Source organism: Folsomia candida, unplaced genomic scaffold (assembly GCF_002217175.1).
Source record: "Folsomia candida strain VU population unplaced genomic scaffold, ASM221717v1 Fcan01_Sc001, whole genome shotgun sequence".
NCBI classification, from domain to species: Eukaryota; Metazoa; Arthropoda; class Collembola; order Entomobryomorpha; family Isotomidae; genus Folsomia; species Folsomia candida.
Window position 1 is genome coordinate 12,039,871 of NW_019091193.1, and position 17,049 is coordinate 12,056,919.

Consider the following 17,049-nt stretch of genomic DNA (forward strand, 5'->3'; position numbering starts at 1 on the left):
ACTATTTAAAATATACTTTTCTATTATTTTTATTGCACGGTTGAGAGGAGACTAGAGAGATACAAATAAATATGTACGCAGAGGTGGTGGGTTTGATAAATGAACTGTTTGTGAAAGTTGTTTTCGCTAATTGCACATTTCCTCCTAAATGAACTCCTGTAAAACAATTCCTCCTTTGAGAGAGACAACTGTAATCATAAATTAAGGCCAGAAATGTGACAAGTTAATGCAATATAAGTGAAACCCCGGAACAACAGATGAAGCAAGAACATCTGCGATGTGAATCGCGTCGTCGTCGTTAACACAAATGCTATTATTATTGTAGTCATTTCATTTCTACATACGTACGCATGTACCTATAAGTCCGTAGTATGTGTTTTCTCAACACTGATCCGAAATGACAGGGATTTGAGTCAACGGAGATGCAACTCCAACCGAATTCTATTTTTCGTGTGTGCTTGACTTATCATTACACGGGGATGTCAGTGTTTCACCATAATAGAAACGCCATCCACCCGCCGCGTTGTTGGTCTTTCTCGGTTTATTTTTGGCAAGTATTGTAAAATCCATTCAAAATACAACTTGAAACCTTTCATCCATCAGCAACCAAGATTTGAACATCAGAATCAAGAAGAACTAGCCATTGCACCACGTCAACACATATCAAAATCACATCACTGTTTGTGCTATTTCACTGCGGGTTAAATTCATAATAAAGTAATGTTTTTGTTTTTAAATAAGAATAATTGTTGTGCACGTTAAGTAGCCATCACTTTTATAAATAGAGACGCTATCTTGAAACCATACCTGAAATAACCCGTGGTAAATTTGCATGTAAATTTGGTATTCGGCATTTCACAAATCATCATCAAGCATCTAAATGGGAAGGAAGAAACGCTCAAGCAAGGTACATATCACACCCAGCAGTGCCTAGCTTGTGGTTATCACATTAATCTATTTGATTTTCGACGAATCATGCAAAGGCCAAATCGGAGCCTACCAATTCTGAGGATAAGTCTGACCTAGGACAATCTTCGACGGGCGAGTACGAGTCGGACCTGTTTACCTGCGAAGTTTCTCCAATTTATGGGAGGCAAGTAATCTGTTTTCAGTAACTCATTAGTTAGCTGAACGATTCTTTGAAATCAATCCTATGTTCTTCATAGGTTCTTGCAATCCAGGGTGGAAATAAAAAAAGGAACAATTATCCTGTCTGAAAAGTTTTTAATCGCAGGCCCACAAAGGTCCGGTGATGTATGCTGCGTAGGCTGTCATTCCAATTTTGAAAGTCCGCAGGACAGGTGTGGATCTCATTTGACAAAAAAAATACATATATTAAAATTTTAAAGTTTTTCGATAATGGATTTGATGGTGCATATACATACATTTCATATTTATTGCTTACACATGTGCGGAAATGCAATATCAGGAAATCGTGTCCTCTCTGCTCATGGCCAATTTGCTCAGATGCGTGTGCTGATACGGCTTTTCATAGGGACGAGTGCAAGTTCTTTGTACAAAAACATGTAAAGGTATGGATCTTCAAATCAGTCCAATTTTAATTTATTGCCTTTTTAAAAAATTGCTTATCCAAATATATCGGTACGTATGTACGTATTTACGTACATGTGTACATACGAACAAGTTGTGTATGTAGTTGTGTTTGTAATATCTAGTTTTAAAAAAATCATATACTGATGCTATGATTATGAATGATGATCATTAATGTCAAGCTGATTCAGCAACATTACGGCATTTCGTTTTAGTCAAAATGAACTTATTTTTAGGCTCCAACACGATTTGGAAACAGCGACTTTGGATCAGGTTAGATTTTGGATTAATGATTTGGTTGAACTTGAGTTAGCTGAGTATGATTTGGATCAGTGACCGTGCTTCGAGGACTTATGCTCAAATATCAGAACCCTGAAAAATGGAAGGTATTGATGCAGTTGGAGGCTCACAACGAGATTCGTAAAAATCTTCCCTTGTGGAGAGAAAACGTTATCAATGTTGTGGATGTCATCCTGAGAGACTGGGAATTAAGAGAATATTTTACGCCTGAAGAAGTCCATACTGTAAAAAAAACACTTTGAATAATTGAAAATCTCAGTTTCAAACTACATAACATGTAAAAATAATGATGACATTGTATCATATGTAGGTTTGTGGAATATTGGAGGTGAATGCATTTGAGCTTGGAGACAAGGTCTCTTATCGTGGTATTTATCCAAAAGTAATAATTTACGAATTTACCAGTAATTCAATAACACGAACTAAATATTACACGATAGTGCACATGTTTTATATGTAGTTATTTATGTACTCACAATTTGCATACTATTTAATTCTTCCAGGCAGCAATGATGGCCCATTCATGCTTACCAAATACCACTCGATTCGAAAATCCATACAGTGGGATACTTGAACTTCGAGCTGCTGTAGATATACCGCCGGGAGAGCCGTTAACGATTTGTTATGCATTCTCGCTGGAGGTACGACTATGTAGAATACCACCATGAAAATTAATTATGCAATCACTCATCGTTAGCCTGAACAAACAGTACATTTTTGGGAGTAGGCAACCGCTCAACGTCGTCTCATGATGTCGGAGACAAAATTCTTCGAATGTTCATGCAAACGATGCAATGATCCCAGAGAGCTTGGCTCCAATCTGGGTACTTTGATCTGTCAAATTTGTAAAGTCGGAGATGTCATAAACATTGGTGCTGTGGAATACTGTCAAAACTGGGTGTGCCAATCCTGTGGATCCAAGTAAAAAACATTACCATGCAAATTGCCCAAATGAATATGCATATATTTGTAAATACATGTTGAAGTATATATTTACTTTAGAATTCCGACTGCAGCAATTGAATCTCAATTGCTGATATGGAAAGAAGTTTTGGATAGGGTTCAAGAAATACCGAATTGTGAAAAGTTTTTGCAAAACTGTAAAGCTTTGTTCCATCCTACCCATTACATACCATTTGATGTAAAGTTCAACTTGTGTCAGGTAGTGCGCATTGCATACCATCTGATCGTAATCAATTAAACAAATTTTGGATAATTGATCGCAATATTAATTGGTTGACCTCAACGTCTTATAGGCTTATGGAAGAGAGGGAACTCCGTTGGAATCATTGACGGAAGAAGATTTGGACAGGAAGTTGGAATTGTGTCGAGAAGTCATGAAAATTCTGGACATTGTTACGCCTGGGTACACGGTTACCAGAGGTATCGGGTGGGATTATGAGATATCAAGGAAAATACTAAACCATTTCATAACATGCAATTCATATATATATGTAGGCCTGGTGTTATATGAGCTTCAAGCGGCAGAAGTGATCAAGGCTCGCAGACTTCGATGCAAGGGATCCATTTTACGTCGAAAATTACAACTGACTCTGAAGAATTTGCAAGAATGTATCTCTATTTTAGAAATGTGTCATCCTGAGTCAATTGAGTATGAGATTTCTCAAGCTGCCAAAGAAGAAACACTTGTAAATTTAACCAAATGGATAAGCACATTGAGATAGCATTTAATGCAAAGCATCCTTCAACTTATATATCAATACATACATTAAACCTGGAAACCTCATGACTTGAACACGAGAAGAGCTCCTTAGATAAGTATATACATTTTCCCATGAATTATAAGTTGTACAAAATGCATATGAATGTTCCACATTTGGTTGCTTATGATAATTATGCATTAAATAAAATCAAAGTTTGCTACAATATATTTCGCATTGAAGCTAAAAGAATATGCAAAATTGGCAAATTGGTAGTTTCATTTAAAACTCATTAAGTCTTATATAAATGTATGGTTCCCGGATTCGGTTTGTTTAATCAGCGTTACTCAGTTTTTCCGGATCTAGCCTTGACGTGTTATTCGGTTCTTCGGTCGGGATCCGGGAATTGTCCGACCCAAGTTCTTTGCATGCGATAGACCAAACGACATCAATTTATAATGGCTAATGATCCAACAACTCCGTTTTCTGTGCTGTTCTGTCGTCACACGTAGTGTGTTTCGTTTCCTTCAAATTCGCAGCATTAAATACCTGGGATTTAACAAACAAATTGACACTTTGTGGAGTTGAGAATACACAAGAACAAAAAGAAGTCAGGAAAGGTAAGCATAGGTTCGGTTAGCTTAAATATTGGTAGACAGAGACACATAAAGTAAGTCAAGGTCAGGGGTTTATACTGTACTTTTTTTGGGAAGAACAATTGCATATAGATATACAGCACCAAAGTTAGAAAAATAGTGAAATAAGGGATTTAAAATGAGAATCTTAGTTTAAAAATTAATTAAAAATAACGGATTATTATTGCCTATGCTGCATTAAAATTACAAGTTAAGTAACGCCTCACATTAAAGTACCTCGCCCAACCTCCTATCAAATATTGAAATAACTATGGTATATACAGCTTCTTAATTGATTAGTAGCTTGGCATTTCATCTTCACGTCTCAATTTCCCAACAATGAAGGTACAGAAAAATACAGTTCTAAAGATAATGATGGACGTACTTATTTTACTCGGTTTCAATAGTTGTTGAGCTCATGGATGGTCCATGTAATTTTATTTATGGACAATTTGGGAAAGCGCAAATGCAGTAGAAATGGTTTACAGTGGAAAATTACTACAAAGTAAACCATTTTTAGCGTTGAGAATTGGGATTGTCATCAGTCTCACTGACGATGAGACTGTCTCACAATTGTGAGTCACACACACATAAGTCAAACTACTACCAACATATTTAAGAGAAAATATATGTTTATTGTCCTCACTGAAAGTATGTTACAGTCATATAAGCTCCAAGTTAATCGTATTATTGGGTACATTATTGTCTGACCTGAACAAAGACATTTTGAGACTATCTATTTGCATAGAGGTTTTATCCTATTTTGGTTCATTGGGTCTCCGTCGTCTTTATTTGGTTGGTGGACATAATATTTGGTAGTTCCTATTTAGACCGAGTTCCTTACATTATGTCTCAAACTTATTTTGCCATCATTAAACCTGAGCACTTTGCAAGGGCAACACTGCTCATTACATTGTTGAGGAAGCAGCAACTCTCCGCATTATCTGATCGCATGTAGCTGTGCTGTATCTAACTATTTAACTGACTGCTTACTTGATCTTGGCCCAATTTATTTCCTGATCACTACCATCTGCGAAAGGAAAACAACAGGTATGTTATACAAAGCACAAGCCGTTACATAAAAAGATGGTCACATGCAATATGCAAATCTCCTCTCGAGGAAACAGCTGCATCTTCCTATAAGTTGTTAATAACAAAACGTTCAAGACGAAACTAATTGTGCAAAAAGTTAGTTATTTTTATATTTCAACAAGTTGTGTGTAGTTAATAAACCACAAGTATAATGTATACACCAGCAGTTTAATTTAATCGTATAACATCAACATTCAGAGTGTGTGAATCACACAGCATCGTAAATTCGATCATCATTATTGTCTTTCCTATTTGAATTTCTTTGCCATTTTTGCCACATTTCATGTGGCAAGCTGCAACCACGAGTTAATTTTTTTAGCAAATTCAGCCCTAACTAATAATATAAAACATTACATGTTAAAGTAATTATGGATTATATTTTTATTTTATTCTCGTCGTTCTTTTTGTACCCAAAAGGTTTCCTCCTGGTTAATTAAGAGCGTGGATATTACGTAGGTGTGGGTGGTGCAGCTCATTTTCACCAAGCCACGTACCAATTTGTCAAGTACTCTGCTATTTCCAAACTACAAGGAGGGTGGAAATGTTTAAAACGATGTGGGCGTTGGGGAAGTCGTCGTCGTCGCAGGGAGGTTCCAGTTCCAAGATTAGGTCGAAGGAATCTATAAGTGAGGACTTGCATAATGAGGTGAGGGCGGCGGCACCCGGCGCGAGGTAAGTAGTAACATAACATTGAAGACACACTAATTTAACACATCTTTGATAAGACAAATTTTACAGTTGAACTTGTCTTATTAATTTATCAGGCTAAGCTACAGCCTGCGAAGCTGTTTGGACCGCTTGGATAAGTTGGAGCGCAAGGAAGTAGTGTCCGTTGTAGGAAAACAGGACGGCAAGTCTTTATTCATTTAATTTATTTTGTTATACCATCAGCAATCACGCTTCGATTAGCCCAAAATATCCTATTTTAATGAGCACTTGAATAGCAAATAGTAATTCCAAAATAATGCTTAGTGGAAGCATGCAACAACAAAATAATTGATGTGAACTCCAAATTTCTTTTTAAATAAGATTTGCTAAAAATTTGTTTCCCAAATAGGTTGCTCTCCACTTTTCATCGCCTGCAAAAAAGGAAACTTGGAGATTGTTGAGTACTTGTTAGAAACTTGTGGAGCAGGTTAAAAAATCATTCTAATTATATGTGGTCAAGCATTTTTACACTCATAATCATAATTTACAGAAGTTGAACAAAAAGGAATTTACGAAGTAGCGGACGATAAAACTTCACATTGTGTCACCCCCCTTTGGTGTGCGTCAGTTTGTGGAAAGCTGCCCATAATTAAAATTTTAACGAAATTTGGTGCAAACGTGAATAGCATCAGCGACACAGGTTCAACCCCTGTAAGTAAATCTTGCAGTTCAATTGGGTTTATATTATTTTAGCATGCAAAACTTTTAATTTCTAATTTTGCATTGTTTTCAGGTTCGGAGTGCATGTGAGCAATATATATTTAAATTTTTTTAAGCAAAGTAAATAAAATTGGAGCCTATATAACTACAAGTATTGTGATTTTCCAGGTTTCATGACGCATTTTGAGATTGTGCAATATTTAGTAGAACACGCTGGTGCAGATATAAGCATTCCAAATTTTAATGGTGAGTGTTTGTTAACTTTACCTCTAATACTAAATAATACGAAGATAAATGTAGATAAATGATAAATAAATATAGATAAATGTCAATGTAGTAGTATATCTTCAATTTTGTAACTATTAAAGGTGGTACAGCATTGATCAACTCGGTTCAAAGTGCACCGTTGTGTGAGTACTTGTAAGTGATACATAAGAAATGATGTTACATGACATTTAATCAGGTTATGCCTATTTATGCAACAAATCCTTCTTCATAGGGTCGCCCATGGAGCTAATGTAAATGCTCAGGATATTCAACTGAAGACCGCACTTCACTACGCTATCCAAGAGCATAGGCAAGTTGATTTGTCCTTAATTTACTTTGATGAAACATGAAATTAAGATTGAATTTAGCTTGATGATATCGTAATTGATGTGGACACCTAAAAATGGGCACCTATCTAACAAGAGAAATTTACCAGTTCCTTTATTATGTACATACAGGTTTGATACTACAAAACTTCTTCTTGCTAATGGGGCCTGTCCCTTTATCAAAAATCGGTATGGAGATGATGCTCTTCAAACAGCTTGTCTTAAAGGTAGGTTTATCTATGTAATAGTAATTATGGAGGCTTTAGTAATACTAACATACAAAATTGTCTTTAAGGAGCAACATCCATCTTTAATTTTCTTCTGGATTTTATACCCCAATACACGAGGGAAAGACGTGCAGAAATGCACGAGTTGATGGGATCCACTTTTCTCGACGAATTGCATGATATACAAATGGCTTTGTACTTTTGGAGGAAGGCAATATCAATTCGTTGCGACTACGAGCCTCAATTACCTAAACCTCAGCTTGGTTATTCACCGTTGTATGCGAAAATCGTGGATAATGAAGGTATTTGACACAAATCGCAGTGCAAGTATTGTATGCGACATGAATAGTTTTTGATAATTATTATTTTCTTTAAAATACAGCAAAAGATGTTGAAATATTTGAATTCAAATCTCGTGAAGACCTTGAAAATATTGCAACGGACTTGGATCAAATGAGAATTAACAGCTTGTTAATTGCTGAGCGGATACTAGGGGCAGGCCATAAGGATGTGATATTTCGAATAATGTATCGGTGAGTATCATTTTAATTAAATACCAGAAATTCCAATCGACGATACTAAATCAAGCTGCTTTGTTTACACAGTGGAGCTGCGTACGCTGACTCCTCACATTACTTGGTCTGCATTCGACTTTGGCGTTATGCTTTGCAATTACGCATAGTAAAAGATTCACTCTTGGTGAGTTAATTTAATAATGTAATTACCTCAATTCTCTAAACTTAAATTATATATTTCTATTTCAGTACGGTGATACCTGTTTTACTGCTTTGGCACTGGTAAGGTCTTTACGCAGACGGTGTATTTAATTGATTATTGATTTAAGTATGTAATTCTTAAATTTGATAACACAGATACGTTTGTACCTGGACTTGGATCGGAATAGTGAAGTCGATCGAAAGTCACCTACGCACCCACTTCAAGTTTCTGACCTGATCGGCACGTTTGAACTCCTCATTGAACAATTGCCAACTTGTTCTGAAATTGTCAGAATCAGGCCAGTTTACAAACGACAACAAGAAAGTTACGACAGGTATATCTACTATACATGGTACCCACATAACTGTATCTACCAGGATCTTGCACACATATGTAGTTATTTAGTACGTATGTTATATACAATTACTTTGAAATCTTAAATATTAACTCAATTTTAGATGCCTCCGATGCTGTACACATTTGCTTTATCTTCTTCTCAAAGCCCCCAAAACTCCAGAGCAGACCATATATTTACGAAAGGTATTATTCTTTTAAGTAATATGCATGGAATAATATTCAAAAGTATGTATGTATATAAATAAATGCAAACACTTTCCTATAATCTTAGGCGACGCATATGCTGTTGAAACACAATCTTCGAATGTGTAGCACCGGGGATACGTTGCTTCATATGGCTGGTAAGTTTTACGCCTTCTTTTTATTGACATTACATATTTCTTAGTAGGAAGAAGTTTGTCCAAGGAATTTGTTCATCGTCGTATTTGATACCCTTTTCTTCATAAAAATGTTTCTTACTATGACGAATAATTATTCTTGCAGTTAGTCGTACAAACATTGTTCGCAGCCATTTCTTTGTGGACGACCATCAGGTATTCTATTTATTGGTGTTTATATGTGCATTTCTGGAATGAATTTAATTGCACAACATATTTTCGATTCAACTATAGGTGTACGTTTTCCCGTCACTCGATGTTGCTCGTTTTCTAATCTCTTGTGGTGCTGATGCCAACTCGGTGAATGATAATCGTGCTCTAGCCCTCCACTTGGTGGTCTCAAATGATGATTTTGATCTTAAAGTATTTTATGTTACACATTATGCGCATAATGTTTGTTATATGTTGTCTGATAAATATCTATGTTTCGCAGCTGGTTGACCTTTTACTATCGAGTGGCTCGCATGTCGACCAATTGGACAATAGCAACCAAAATCCCTTAGCTATCCTACAATCTCGGTCCGGCATTGGGTTTTCAGCCTTGGAGCACATCTCATTAAAATGTCTATCTGCCCAATCTATTTGCAAATATAATATTGCATTCAAACCAGAAGATTTACCAAGAGAATTGATGCACTACGTAGAAATTCACCGACCTACACCTATGGTGCCTGACGATGCAAGATCTCATAGTCCAAGAAGCAAGTCAAACCGTCCTAACCAACGGTAACAAGTTTTGAATGTAAAAGAAGACTGAAGCCATTCGTATTGAAAAAAGAACAATTAAATATATACATAAGTGTAATAAGTGTAATTTTTATTAATCCATCTCAAGCACCATCGCACCAGTCATTGTTCTGATATGATTTGTGCACCTGCGCTTATGGTGAGATGATTGCATGTCGTTGAGCTTGTTGAATTGCAAGTGCTAGTCTCTTACTTTTATACTTTTTATTATTTCTTTAAATCGTAATTTTTAAGTTTTATGTTTCAAGAATCTTATAGTGAGATTTGAACCCTGTCATATTTTAAATAATATTGTTGTTGCGAATAAATCGTTTTATTATTGTGATTTACTAACAAAAGTAAAAAGAGGTCGAATTGCATGAAATGTATCGTAATTGTTGTACCAAACGACGACCTACTTATATTGTGTTTGTATTGTGTTTGTTCTAGAAATGTATAAGCAATGACAAGAATAAATTTTTAAGATGTCACTCACATACGTAGGAAAATTTACTCGATATTTTTTAGTAATTTTACTACATTTTAATGTAGTATGCAAAATAAATGCAAAAATCCTTTCGCTTTTCTTTGGCCAGATCGTCAGGGGCAATGAGCAAGAGCTGCGACAAGCGGAATGCACTCAAAACTCTTGTGTTATGTTGGTAAAAACAAGACGGCTACAATTTACTATTCACTAAATTTTTAAAATTCAATACAAATTTCATTTTTTCTAAAAATTGGTCTGGATTGCAATGCATATTTTAATTTACTTCGTTCCAACACATTTAGATTAATGAGGGGTTTGTTTCTCTCATTGTACCCAGTGCAAATTGTTTGTATTTCTTCACCATTCGTATTCGTTCATATTTTCAACAAAACAATCAAATCCAAGTCCTGCAAATTTGTTGAAAATGGAGACGGGAGAATTTGCCCCAGGTCGTAAACCAACACGATGTCCAAGTCCTGATATTGCAGACGAAATGTATCAACTGGCTCAAAAACGATCGGCCAGATTGAAAGAAAAACGTCCACCCGTCGAAGATAATAATCGCTCAGTTGTGGTAATTAGTATTAATTTAATTCGTTAAGCGTTCCACTTCTACTCTATTGTATACACATGCTTATCGGCGAATACTTATTATGTAGGATGGTCCGGAAAGTGAGTCAAAAGATCAGGCTGGAGTGGACTGGAGTCAGGGCTATGAAAATTTACCACAAGAAATTCCGACACCGCAACCGGTGGTGGGAGGAGGAGGAAGAGGGAAGCGAGGGCGAGGAAGGGGGCGCGGTGGGCGTGGAAAACGAGGCGGACGGGGACGTGGAAGAGGAAAAAGCAGTAATCAGAGTGAAAGCCAAGTCTTACAGGAGGACTCTGTCGATCAGATTGAACATACCGTGAAAGGACTGGCTCTGTCTTCTTCCTCATCTGCAGACAATACGATACTTATTAAGGAGGAGCCATATTTTGAAAGGATGGATGTCGCTGAACAAAGTCTCGACCATAAACCGATTCAGGAAGGCGGTTTGAACAAGGAAACAGAAGATTTGGCCAGGATTTTTACTTTTAAAGAAGAATCATATCAACCTGGATTTATACCGGGTTTAGATTTTTCTGCGGAAGGTTCTACTAGCTATTTACCTGCCGCGAGTTCTGATATTAAACCCGTGTCCGAAATTGTGTCCGAAATCACGGATGATTTTTTCATCCCTGACGGTACGTATGTATTTATAATTGACAGAGTGAATTAGTGCATACTATTTTTGTGTATTATGGAATGTTATTATGTATATATAAATTTTTGTGACTTTCCATTTAGATGACAGCGGTAGGGTTAGACGTAGTTCAAGAATAAAATCTCTCGAAGGACAAAAAGGGCGTGGAAGAAGGAGGGAAGTCGTGTTTTCGTCAGCATCATCTATCGATTCGACTTTAAGTAAAAGTCTCCCAAATCTAAATGATGAAGATTCAAACTCGTACCATGGAGTGTCTAGTGCATTCGACGGTGGCGTATCTCCAAATGACTCAATTTCTTCGGGGATTTCGTCTTTCGGTCTTCCATCCACCTTGGGTTTACCTGCTGCAAAATTGGACGACGGACAAAACTCAAAGCCGTTCAAAGTCAAGTCTCGATGGCGTTATTCAGCTGATGCAGAGTCTATGAAATCTCTATCCATGGAGTCACTACAGTTGAATAGTAGTGTCACCACCAATGATGCTGACAAAGAATCATCCGGACCAATCGAGGATGAGTTTGTGCCATCACGAGATCTTATAAAGAAACAAGGACATTTGACATACAATAAATATGATGTTGAATTGGTCGACAAACTCAAAAAATTTCAAGGGATCGAGGATAGTATATTTCGTAAAGAAAGGAAGATTAGTAAAGAAAGTAAAGGAATGGTATGCGACTGTTTTCTGACTACAGAAGACATTGAGCGTGGAGAACATGGGTGTATAGAGGACTGCTTAAATCGATTATTGATGGTGGAATGGTACGTTTTTTTGTCTCACTTTGTTAGTTACTATTTGTCATTAATTTGTGTACTTTGTATTTGTTTGGCTTTAAATAAAAATAATGGGTTTGATGACAGCGGTCCGAGATGTCCAACCGGAGAGAGCTGCATGAATAAAAAGTTTCAGCGTAAACAATATGCAACCTTAGAAGTGTTCAAAACGGAGAAAAAGGGTCATGGACTTCGAACTCTTCAGCTAATCCCAGAGTACGTTTAGCCTTATTTGACAACTGCAACAGAAAAATTGCGATAATCATTAATTAACAAACTTCCTTATAATTGGTTTAGAGGTGGGTTTGTAATCGAATATGTAGGAGAAGTTTTGGATCCATTTCAATTTGAGAGTCGTACAAAAGAATATGCCAAAGGGAACCAGGAACATTTTTATTTCATGGCGTTAAAAGCAGATTCCATTATAGATGGTTAGTTGTATGGTGGAAATGCCATAATTAATTTTAACCAACTAGCTGGTGGGAACAACAATCATTTTAATATAAATTTCCCATGCCACTTTTATATTTTAGCAACATTGAAAGGAAATTGTTCGAGATTTATAAACCACAGCTGTGAACCAAATTGTGAAACACAAAAGGTTGGCTTTTGATTTTATTTATTAAATATAAGCATGCCGTGGGTTTAAATAAGTGAATAGTGAATTACTTGGTAATTGCTTTGTTGCATTGTTTTTCCAGTGGACTGTGAATGGAGAGCTACGAATAGGATTTTTTACGTTGCGGGATTTAAAACCAGGTGAAGAAATTGTATTCGATTATCAGTTTCAGCGCTATGGGTAAGGAAAATTTCATATGTTAAGATTCAGAAAGTAGGTGTACATCCAACTCAAGCAACACTGAATTTTTTTAATGATTATAGTAAAAAAGCGCAGCGATGCTATTGTGGAACTCAAAGTTGTAGAGGTTGGATTGGAGAAGAGGATGATGACGACGCGGAGTATGATGATAAGGAAACTGATGTGGCTGAGGCTGAGGTACGGAGTCCAGATGAAGACACCGAAGCACTTGAAATTGAAAAGGCAGAGAAAAAGAAGAGACGAGCTCAACTTGCAGCTGAACGCAAGCAAAGAAAAGATGCTAGAATTCGAATTTTGGAAGATGCTGCCGTAATTAATTTTCTAACATTCATATGAATGACTATATTTTTATGACATATAATTTACCTTAATTCGAAATGTATTGTTTTGTTTAGTTGGAGGAAGAGTTGAGCCAATTAGAAAGAAGTGGACTGAAAAACCGAACCCATACTCTTACCTTAAGTCGATTGATGGTTAGGGCTGAAAAATGGGATGACAGGGAACGTATTCTGAACATACTAATTAATGGAGATCCGGCATGCCGTAGATTATTTTTGGATTATAGAGGTTTGAAACTAATGTATAACTGGATGATCAACCTTCCTTTACCGGTCGAAAATATCTCAACCCAAGTCATTAAAAGTGAAGAATATCATCTTCTGGTAAATTCTCTAGTTTCGAACTATTTTGTTTCTTGCATAAATGTTATTTTGAGTTTCCGTGTCAAACAAATATTTGCTTTTTATAGTTCTTGAAAACATTGGCATCTTTATCAATTCCTAACAAGACTATGCTGCTGGACAGCAAAATTTTGTCACTTATGGACACGTGGTCTAATACTCCCAACAGGACGCTTGTTGAAATTGCGCCAGTTCCCCCAGACGTACAGAATCAGCAACCGACAGATTCGGCAACTGATTTAACTACTACCTTACCTGATACTTCTAACTCGTCTATCGAAAATGAAACTATACTGCCAGTTGCACTCAAAGAAGAGCCAGATAAAATGGAAGTGGATGAGATCTATAAAAATCCTGCTGAAGATTGTGGAGTGAAACCAATGGAAGAAGACGCAAAATATGAAGAAAAGTATAATATTTGGAGTTTTCAAAATATTGCTCAGACATTGATAACATCTTGGGCATATCTCAAAGAAGTTTTTAGAATTCCCAAAAAAGAGCGAGTTGAACAAATGAAAGAACATGAACGCGAAGCTGACAAGGGTTCATCTCCTCTTCCTACTACGGATTCTATCAGCAGCTACTCATATGATCAAGGGTTAGTCTCAATTGTTGTTTAAAATGTAGTATTATCCATCTCATAACTTGATTTTCATGATTTTATTTATTTTGCTTTTTGGTTTAGTCGATCCAAATGGGGCACGAATAGAAATGGGAGAGATCGACGACTTCCTACAACAGAGTCCCTTTACCGTGGTCAACCGAGAATTAAGGATCTATATCCCCATTTGTCTAAAGAACAAAAGCGTAAATTGTTTGCTCAGAAAGTGGCTCAAGAAGAAGAAGATATGAGACAGCGACGGATGCAGGATGAAATGATTATTATGCACCAGCATCGCTGCAATGCCCTGGGATTAGGTTAGTACATTGTTATTATAATTATTAAACCGATAAGCAGTTATGCAAACCTTGCATATCCATTTTCAAAAACTAGGGTGGACAAGGTACTTTTATCTTGTTTTAGACAATCTAGATATGCCTGGCAGAAAAGTATCTGAAGATAGTTGACAAGATACAAGATACTTGTAGTACCCAGAGTTTGTTAAATTTTTACTTTATGTTTTGTCAATTAGTAATATACCATATAATCATGCGTAGATATATACATACGTTGCGTACTACATGATATGCATGATTGTAATCCATCGCCGATTTACATTAGCCGAATCGCATAAGGTGTTTTAAATATTTTATGTTGACGTGAAAATCATTCAATTTCCCAAATTTCATACATAAACTGATTGAACAACTCTCTCAGCAGCAGCAGCAGTATATTAAATAGCATGGGTCAATATGACGCTTCGTCCATTGAAGCATATGCAATTTTAAAATCTACGCAACTTTACTGTGGGTGGACGAAAAAATTTGAGACCAACGTAACCAAATTCAGAAAAATTATCTTATAAATAATCAATAGCTGAAATATGGTACAGAAGTTGTGAATGGCTTCTAATAGAAGAATGTGAATTTATACGACCAAAGTATCGTGTCCACCCCTGTCCATTTTGAATATTTTAATATACTCTTTTTTATTCAGACCCGAGTACTACACCTGTGGTGGATATTAGTGGTCACTATTATCTCGACCCTAGTAGTATACAATGGCTGCGGATCATCCCACATGGTATAACATTAATGCTACTTATTAAAGTGTCAATGTAATCCCATTTTACTCTTGATTTAATCATACATAGATCCAGGCCTCCCACCTGGAATTCAACAAATGTTGAATGCTGCAAAGGCCAAAGAAACTATTCAAGTGCCCCCAGAACCGGCAGAATCCGAATATGTTTTCCCCCCATGGCCAGAAGGTTTGCCACCTCCTCCTCCACTACCACCAGCATCTTTGCCAGGTAAGGTTATCCCATCGGTCATATATATCATTAAGCATTTTGCGGTATATAACGTAGGAATGTCTTTTAAGATGGATGGAAAATGGCAGTAGACGATGAAGGACGCTGTTATTACTACCACCATAAAGTTCAACAGGCTCAATGGACCCCTCCAACAGCCGAAGACTGTCAAAGAATTATGATAGAATCAAGTGAATCGTCAGACTCTGAAGCAATAGAGGAGGAGGAGGAAGACACTTCTGATAATGTAAAACATACACCACCACCAAGCAAATCTGTCTCCACATTAAGGACTAGATTGCATGAGCGTGCAAAAAGGCGAAAAAATGCTGGTTTAGTACAAGAAAGAATTATAAGTGTAAGTATGAAAATCGTAAAAACCCGTAAATATAGCATGGGTCAAGTTTTTGATAATAATATTTTGAAATCTAGCCTAGAACAGAGGATGATAAATCGACCATAAGCAAAGCTGTTATCCGAGCAAGGAAACTTGAAGTTTTGGAAGAAAAACGACAAAAAGCTGTGGAGGACGCTCAGAAATCATATCAAACTGAAGATGATGACGACAACAATTCTGTGGGACTAGAAGACAATGCTGAAAACTTGGAGTCGAGCGATGAAATGATCAAAACCCCTTCCCCAAAGCTTACAATCCCTTCGAATGCCGAGTTGTCCCTTTCAATCTCAGGCGATGACGACGATGACTCAGATGATATTCATGCCTCGTCTTCTCCAATTGAAACAGAATTGGATATTTCTTTGGCATCCATTGTTGACGATAATTACGGATCGCCAACTGCACCAGAAGACAATATGATTATGATTCCAGGACTTGATCCCATTTTAGATCGTGTTTCTACTCCCTCCACGCCATCTTCATCATCTGCCCCACCGGTTGTTGGTGTCAAAAAGGAACGAAGCTCTAAGCATGAGCGAAAGCAAAAAACGATGGCATATAAAAAGATTGCGTCTGACAAAAGTAAAGAACAGTTTCGTAGTCAAATTGCAAATGTTGTTGTTACACACTTGAACCCTTACAAAAAGCCAGACTGTAAAACGGGAAGAATCGTATCAACCGAAGATTTTAAGCATCTAGCTCGAAAGGTTGGTTGAATTATTATGATTCGATAACAGATTACTTGATTTATCGTTCGTTTTTATTCTGATGTTGCAGATGACGCATGCCATCTTACTCAAAGAATTAAAACACTCTCGGGGAAACAAACCTCTTGAAGTTACTGACGGAGTAAAACAAAAGACAAAAGAGTATGTTAAAAAGTTCATGGGAAGGTTTGGAAACTCGAACTACATTCCGTCCCCAGAGGATAGTAGTCAAAAATAAAGTTGATCTAGTTATAGTGACGAAAGAAATAACCAATTTTAAGTTTTTTTCTTCTTGTTGGACTTATTGTGTCAATGTTATCCATATATGTATGTACATAGATCTTTTTTAAAATTATAAATGTAATATTTTCTTGACTTGTGACAGGAAGCTGAAAATAAAATATTTTAACAATCAGGACA

The 17,049-nt window shown here is 36.6% G+C and overlaps 3 protein-coding genes across 6 annotated transcripts; all 3 read left to right on the top strand.

Annotated features, from left to right (window-relative positions):
- The first annotated feature begins 490 nt into the window (after positions 1-490).
- Positions 491-3,754, top strand: LOC110861103 (SET domain-containing protein SmydA-8). Of its 2 annotated transcripts, XM_022110226.2 has the most exons (13): positions 491-717; positions 786-907; positions 984-1,093; positions 1,167-1,301; positions 1,430-1,532; positions 1,788-1,824; positions 1,885-2,075; positions 2,162-2,233; positions 2,355-2,492; positions 2,579-2,772; positions 2,854-3,013; positions 3,108-3,234; positions 3,310-3,754. In XM_022110226.2, exons 2-13 carry the CDS (start codon positions 881-883, stop codon positions 3,534-3,536), a joined length of 1,521 nt encoding a protein of 506 aa, XP_021965918.1. In that variant the 5' UTR covers positions 491-717; positions 786-880; the 3' UTR covers positions 3,537-3,754. The 2 variants fall into 2 exon arrangements, with proteins under 2 accessions (XP_021965918.1, XP_021965910.1); XM_022110218.2 differs by having other exon boundaries at positions 491-907.
- A 181-nt stretch (positions 3,755-3,935) lies between these two features.
- Positions 3,936-10,103, top strand: LOC110842091 (protein fem-1 homolog A). Of its 3 annotated transcripts, none has more exons than XM_022087805.2 (20): positions 3,936-4,132; positions 5,657-5,911; positions 6,004-6,089; positions 6,297-6,374; positions 6,438-6,598; positions 6,681-6,693; positions 6,776-6,853; positions 6,976-7,027; positions 7,107-7,184; positions 7,333-7,427; positions 7,496-7,729; positions 7,810-7,960; positions 8,033-8,126; positions 8,192-8,224; positions 8,300-8,478; positions 8,603-8,684; positions 8,773-8,842; positions 8,985-9,034; positions 9,113-9,241; positions 9,312-10,103. In XM_022087805.2, the coding sequence occupies exons 2-20, from the start codon at positions 5,781-5,783 to the stop codon at positions 9,606-9,608; spliced, it is 2,091 nt and encodes a 696-aa protein (XP_021943497.1). In that variant the 5' UTR covers positions 3,936-4,132; positions 5,657-5,780; the 3' UTR covers positions 9,609-10,103. The 3 variants fall into 3 exon arrangements, with proteins under 3 accessions (XP_021943497.1, XP_021943494.1, XP_021943495.1); XM_022087802.2 differs by lacking the exon at positions 3,936-4,132 and adding an exon at positions 4,943-5,197; XM_022087803.2 differs by lacking the exon at positions 3,936-4,132 and adding an exon at positions 5,205-5,335.
- A 138-nt stretch (positions 10,104-10,241) lies between these two features.
- Positions 10,242-17,045, top strand: LOC110842413 (probable histone-lysine N-methyltransferase CG1716). The gene is made up of 16 exons (XM_022088157.2): positions 10,242-10,665; positions 10,751-11,318; positions 11,422-12,100; positions 12,200-12,328; positions 12,410-12,543; positions 12,646-12,713; positions 12,814-12,911; positions 12,995-13,241; positions 13,328-13,594; positions 13,681-14,210; positions 14,298-14,530; positions 15,210-15,296; positions 15,367-15,525; positions 15,597-15,883; positions 15,958-16,629; positions 16,700-17,045. The coding sequence occupies exons 1-16, from the start codon at positions 10,516-10,518 to the stop codon at positions 16,865-16,867; spliced, it is 4,476 nt and encodes a 1,491-aa protein (XP_021943849.1). The 5' UTR covers positions 10,242-10,515; the 3' UTR covers positions 16,868-17,045.
- Positions 17,046-17,049: the final 4 nt, after the last annotated feature.

Excerpts from the sequence above, each read along its gene's own strand:
- LOC110861103 (XM_022110218.2), top strand. The coding sequence starts at position 881 with ATGGGAAGGAAGAAACGCTCAAGCAAG. Across the intron at positions 1,825-1,884 it reads AAACAGCGACTTTGGATCAG|TGACCGTGCTTCGAGGACTT; the intron begins GTTAGATTTTGG and ends GATTTGGATCAG. Across the intron at positions 2,493-2,578 it reads GTTATGCATTCTCGCTGGAG|GCAACCGCTCAACGTCGTCT; the intron begins GTACGACTATGT and ends TTTTGGGAGTAG.
- LOC110842091 (XM_022087805.2), top strand. The coding sequence starts at position 5,781 with ATGTTTAAAACGATGTGGGCGTTGGGGAAGTCGTCGTCGTCGCAGGGA. Across the intron at positions 6,854-6,975 it reads AAGCATTCCAAATTTTAATG|GTGGTACAGCATTGATCAAC; the intron begins GTGAGTGTTTGT and ends TAACTATTAAAG. Across the intron at positions 8,225-8,299 it reads GTTTTACTGCTTTGGCACTG|ATACGTTTGTACCTGGACTT; the intron begins GTAAGGTCTTTA and ends TTGATAACACAG.
- LOC110842413 (XM_022088157.2), top strand. The coding sequence starts at position 10,516 with ATGGAGACGGGAGAATTTGCCCCAGGTCGTAAACCAACACGATGTCCA. Across the intron at positions 13,595-13,680 it reads GTGAAGAATATCATCTTCTG|TTCTTGAAAACATTGGCATC; the intron begins GTAAATTCTCTA and ends TGCTTTTTATAG. Across the intron at positions 16,630-16,699 it reads TTAAGCATCTAGCTCGAAAG|ATGACGCATGCCATCTTACT; the intron begins GTTGGTTGAATT and ends CTGATGTTGCAG.